We start from the raw sequence: 6000 nt of genomic DNA, 5'->3' as shown, positions 1-6000 counted from the left end.
TGGAGGTAGGCGTAGTGGGTGGCAGCCATGAACTTCACCAACGCAGGCCTGCCCAGGACCGCATTGTAGGGTAGATTGAGGTCCACCACGTCGAAGTCGATCCGCTCGGTGCGGAAGTTGGTGGAGTCGCCAAAGGTCACCGAGAGCTCAACGTGACCCAGAGGCCACGTGTGTCCCGGGGTCACGCTGATAATCGGCAGTGACGGCTGGAGCTTCATTCCCGGGGCTTTAAGCGCGTCAAAGGCAGCCGGGGAGATGATGCTGAGGCTGGCCCCCCCGTCGACCAAGACACGCTTCATCTTGACGTTGTGGATGGTCGGGGAGACCACGAGGGCCAACTTTCCTCCCCGAGCGAGCACCGTCGGATGGTCGCTCTGGTCGAAGGTGAGTTTCACCTCCGACCAGTGCGCCTTCCGTGCCGGCTCGTGAGTTGGGACGGTGGCCAGAAGCTCACGCCTCATGGCCTTGAAACCATGGCGGGAGGAGTGAGCGCAAGCCCCCCCCCCCCCATCGAGAGTGGCGACAGTTCCCTGATGTATCTGGAATTCCAGATCCTTGCTACCATCGCCATCATCGGCGGGGGTCTTCTTCTTGGCCTCCCCTCACCAGTCATTAGCAGGGGTCGCGGGGGCTTTGCCCTCCCATCGACTCTGCCGCTTCTTCTCATCGGCCTTCCGGAACCGCTCGGCCAAGTTCTTAACCGAGCGGCAGTCGGCGAGGCTGTGCCGATAGGTGTTGTGCACCGAGCACCACTTATCCGCCGACCGACCCTCGCCGGAGGGGGTGGTGGAGCATGGCTTGTTGTCGGCGGCTTTCTCCTTGCGCGTGGCCCATGAGGGCCCTTCGGCCGCACGGATGTGGCCCACGTCGTCGGAGCGGGCCGGCTTTCTTTCCCCCCTCCTCTCTCGCCGCTTAGAGCGGGGAATGGACTCAGGGGCAGCCGTAGCCACCGCGCCGGTGCCGGGGGAGTTCCAGGCCCACGCCTCCTCCTTCCAAGCCACCTTGTCCGCCAGCTCGAAGAGCTCGGCGGTGGTCTTGAGCTTCTTGGAGGCAATCTTCTCTAGCATGCGGTTGTGCCGCACGCCGTTCCAAAACGCATAAACGACCTCGTGGGCCGAAATGCACAGAATAGTATTGCGGACCTGGCAGAAGCACTGTATGTACGAGCGGAGGGACTCGTCGTCCTTCCGCTGCACAGCATGCAGGTCCGCCTCCTCTCCTGGGCGGGGATATGTGCCCTGGAAGTTCGTGATGAACTGCTGGCACAGGTCTTCCCAGGAGTGGATGGAGTCGGGGGGCTGAGTCATCAGCCAGCCGCGCGCCTGACCCTTAAGAGCCATGGGGAAGTAATTCGCCATGACCCGGTCGTCGCCTCCCGCCGCCACGATGATCGTGGTGTAAATTTGGAGGAACTCAGAGGGATTGATGCTGCCATCATACTTCTCCGTGAGGTTGGGGCAAAACTTCGGGGGCCATCGGACAATCTAGAGACTCGCAACGAAGGCCCTACAACCAGTCCCACCAGGGGTGGACGTGGGGGGCGGGCCACCTCGAGAGGAGGAACGCGGCACTCCGGACGAAGAGGCACCCTCTCTCATGCGGGCAGCACGGCGCTCGTCTCTGCGTCGCTCGATGTTGATCCGAGCGTCCTGCTCCCCGTAAAGGCCGTCGTGATGCCTCCAGCTTCCCGAGGCCCCCGACGATGATGGGGCCGTGGACCGCCTCGAGGTCATGGCTGACCGACGAGCCCTCCTCCTTGCCGACGAGGAAAGGGTGGTGGGGGTACGTGACGTACCAGTGGCGGCGGGCCGGCCACCCGCAGCCAGCTGCTGCTGGGCAGTGGTGACCAGGTTGGCCACGTCATCCAACCATTGCTGGACGGGGGTCTCCGGCTCCGAGTTTACGGGAGGACGCCGTAGAAGGGCTCCCGCCGCCTGAAGCGCGCCTCGGGACGAGCCGGCGTCGCCGTATGTCAGGTGGCGTCGCGCCCTGACGCGACGCGGCTTCCCCCCGCTCGGCGGCGGGGAGAGGGCCGAGCCACTCGACCGGGTGGGATCCTCCCTCCGCGAGGGGTCACGATGGGGTGGAGTCAGAGAATTGCGGCGACGGTGACGGGGGCCGCGGCTCCCGCTAGCGTCCTCACTCCCGGAGGGAGTGGGGGTGTGCACCACCACTTCTTCCTCCAAGACCTCGACCATGATCGTCGAGGACCGAGGGAAACTTGGGGCAGAAGGAAACGACTTCTCTTTCAAGCGCGCGATTTCCCCCTACCTGGCGTGCCAGCTATCGAGGAGTGATCCTCTCTAGCGGGTGATCGTGAGATCCCCCTTTTGTGAGTTCGGCCAGGGAAAAGGGCTCGCTTGTCGAGATCATGTATCCGCCCTGAGTGCTTCCAAATCGGGCATGGGTGCCAAGATTATACAGGTTCGGGCCGCTATCGAGCGTAATACCCTACTCCTGTGTGTGGGATTTATGGTTGAGTGTTATAAAGGTTCCTAAACTCCGGAGAGCACTCTCGCTCCTCTTCTCCTAGGGTTCAGGCCTACTGAGCCTCCCCCTCTTCCTCGGTGGGCAAGGTTGTCACACCCCAAAGTTCTCCTCCCAAGCCTAAGATTTAATTTTTAAAACGACCCCAAGAAAATGCAGGTGAAATCAGGAGAAAACCCTAAGAAAGTAATGCAAATAATAATCGGATTTGACATGTGGAATTTTTCTTGAGTTCTACATGTCGAAATTCATTAACAGGATTTTTAGTGGAATTTTCAGAGCTCTAGAAATAATTTTAACCAATTAAAATTGAGCAAGCAATATTTTAATTCCAGGGAAAATCCTTTTTCCTTTTTCCTTTTTCCTTTTCTTTTTCCTCTCTTTTTCCTCCTTTTTTTCGAATGGGCCGCCAGCCCATTCCCTCCATCCTCCCCCCTCCCTGCTGGGCCGACCGCAGGCCGAGGCCCAGCCAGGCCGCCCCGCCGCCTCCTCTCTCGGGGTCGCCGACAGGTGGGGCCCACCTGTCGGGTCCTTCCCCCACCTCCCGCCGATCTCGCTCGCGCCGCCGCTCCCGCAACCGCCGCCGCGCCCACGTCTCCGCCTCCTCCGGGCCACGTCGACCACGCCCGCGCGTGCGCCGCGTCTCCCGCGCCCACTCCTCTCTCTCTCTCCCGCTCGCGCCCGCGCCCGAGATGGCCAGGATTCGATTTTCGAATCCCGCCTCTCTCTCCTCCCCCACTCCCCACGTCGGCCGGCGATTCCCGCCTCTCCCGGCCACGTCCGGTTCCCTCTCCCCCTATTTAAGCATCGCCGTCGTCCCCTCTCACTTTTTTCCCATTTCGCCGCACTCTCTCGAGCCTCCCATCGCTCCCGCGCCGTGCAACCCCTTGCTGCCGCCTTTTCCGCTACTCCGGCCGCCGTTAGGGTCGCCGCCAGGCCGCGCCGTCGCCGCCGTCGGGTTCGCGTGGCCGAGATCCACCCCGTCCACCCCTCCTCCGTCGAGGTTCGTCGCCGGAGCCCTCGTTCCCTCGCATTCGGGTGAGCACCACCTCCACCGCCGCCTTCGGCCATGGTTTCCGGTCGCCGTGGTCCATCTCCCTCTCTCTAATCCCTCTCTTCTCCTTCCTTAGGGCACCCCGAAGCTCGTCCGCCCGCCGACGTCGTCCTCCCGTGGCTTGCCGTCGCCGTTCGCCATCGTCTTCCTCCGCGCCGGCCACCCTCGGTGAGGCACCCCCCCTCCCCTCTTTTCCCCTCCCTCTCCCTCCTAGCCGCCGCTTTAGCGCCGCCGCCCGTTAGTCGTCGCTTTAGCATCACCGCCCTTCGGCGCCTTGCGCCGCCGTCTCCGCCGGCGGTTGCCGTCGTCGGCAACGCGCGTGCGCGTGCGCGCGTCGTCGCCGTGACCGGTCGGCCGGCTTTGTGCCGAGCCGAGCCTAGCCTGGTCGCCGCCGCACCGTCCGATCGGCCCCGGGCCGATCCGGGCCGTCGATCCCGTGGACCGGCGGTGGATCACCCGCGTGGTCCCGGTCCACGGTAGACCGGCCACCCGTGCGCCGCTGACATGCGGGCCCCGCTTGTCGGCGCCGCTTCCCCGGTGCTGACGCCAGCCCTGGAATATATTGCGCAATAAATTGATTAAGGCTTTTCTTTAATAGTAAAAACACAGAGAATCTTCTAAAAATCATATCTAATTCATCCGAGCTCCGTTTAAGCCCATTCAAGTCTCAGTAAATCAAGAAAAATGTGTAGAATCCATTAAAAATGGTTTTGTTCCCTGTTTCAGTAGTCTTATAGCCTGTTTGCAATGTTTGCTTTGTATGTCGCTAGATTCCGATTCCTCCGACGCTCCGGTGTACTTTGAGATAGTCGCCGAGGTTACTCCAGCAGCAGAGCAAGGCAAGTCATGCTTGTCACTTGAACATGTTGATCCTATATTGCAAATGCTCTATTGTTTTCTTTCAAATATTGCATTGTTTTATAATATTACTATGGGATGGATACCTATTGTTACAGCCATGCTTTCTTGGATATCATGCTCCTTTGTTAGCTTGGGGTTATAACATGATTAGAGTTTGGACTAGGAATTGCTTAGCCATGCTTAGTTCAACTAGTTCACAATGGGGGAAAATCATATTAATGTTTAGACTGTTGGTTCTAATGATAATGTTGGATTAGTACCACCGCTCTGGTGTTGGTTAATTAAAATGAATCACATGGTGGGCTGTGGGTGCATGGTTTTGCTGGTCGCACCCATGGCAGTTAAGGACCGGTTCGCGGGATGCCCTGGAAGAACTTAACGTACTTACCACAAGCCAGCGTGGGCAACGGCTGGGCTTGTAGTGTAGCTTTCCTCTAGCCGACGCATCCAGGCAAGGGTGGGCGTGATGGAGTTTGGATGGGCCCTGCGACGGCCTATGCGGCTTCCGGATTCACCTAGGCACGAGAGGGGACTGCCCGCTGCCTTGCGAGGAGTGGGGGTGAAACCTGAGGTGTGGTGTGCTTGGTTAGAGGGGGTTATGCGAATGGTCCTGTCACGGCCTCTTTCCGGTATGTCGTGGTGACATGTCGGCGCACGGAAACGTGTCGTGGGGCTGTGTCTTGTGGGTACAGTTGTACACCTCTGATCAGAGTAAAACTATTCGAATAGCCGTGCCCGCGGTTATGGGCGGTCAACCAGATTCACCGTGATTAGTCTCACCTTAGTGTAATCTTTTAATTTGGATAGATTAGGTGGATGGTTGGGCCTGTCGCAACGTGGGTTAGCGTTGGACAGCGGATGATTAATATTAATTAATTATTACAACTGTTTAAATCTTTCAATTTCTGTTTATAAATGCTCGCTTTATGCAAATGAACCACTTCAGCTCTTCTTTGTTAATTCCCTGCATCATACCCCTATTCCGGTATGACTTGCTGAGTACAGTGGGTAGTACTCAGTCTTGCTCTACTTTTCCCAACCCCAGAGTTCGAGTTCGGGTCAGATGAAGGTTTCTCTGAGGAGTAGGCTTCGTCCGTGCCGTCGAGGATGCCTGTGGAGTGGTGTTCCCGCTGCAGTTTAGTCAAGGCTTAGCTCCTGTTGTCTTTCTTTTCTTCCGCTGCATTTATGTAAGACTTTATGATGTTTGTAAGACGTGGATCTGAATGTCAACATTGTCGTTTGTGTACCCCGGCTGGTCCTGGACGGGGATTTTAATGCACATTCTGCTTGGAATTCTATTCGGGAATTTCTGGGCGTGACAAAGGTCCTCCTTTTATATTTCAAGGGGATACCACAAGCACGGCTTCTACCTACCTTTTTTACGGGAGGGGGACCCATGCTACTTAGACCGGACCACGATCCGTATCTTCGCCCGGAAGCTAAGCAGTCGTCCATCCTTGAGTGGGACCCAGCGCCGCCCCCCGCCTGACACGGGGGACAGCCCCGTCATTCCTTCTTAAATGAACGAAGACTTATGGCGGTCCTTCTCACATGGAGGGAGCTCCGGATGATGCTTCGATGGGACGCAGCATACCTGC

The 6000-nt window shown here is 58.4% G+C and overlaps 1 protein-coding gene across 1 annotated transcript; it reads right to left on the bottom strand.

The window, feature by feature from the left end:
* Window positions 1–602: 602 nt before the first annotated feature.
* On the bottom strand, window positions 603–1358 carry LOC107280319 (uncharacterized). Its single transcript, XM_015774091.1, has one exon. It carries the CDS (start codon window positions 1356–1358, stop codon window positions 603–605), a length of 756 nt encoding a protein of 251 aa, XP_015629577.1.
* Between the last annotated feature and the right edge of the window lie 4642 nt (window positions 1359–6000).

This window comes from Oryza sativa, chromosome 3 (assembly GCF_034140825.1).
Source record: "Oryza sativa Japonica Group chromosome 3, ASM3414082v1".
Classification (NCBI taxonomy): Eukaryota; Viridiplantae; Streptophyta; class Magnoliopsida; order Poales; family Poaceae; genus Oryza; species Oryza sativa.
This window is presented reverse-complemented; position numbering and strand designations above follow the sequence as displayed.

What these genes read in the sequence shown, in the direction of transcription:
- LOC107280319 (XM_015774091.1), bottom strand. Translation starts at nt 1,358, where the DNA reads ATGGCGAATTACTTCCCCATGGCTCTTAAGGGTCAGGCGCGCGGCTGG.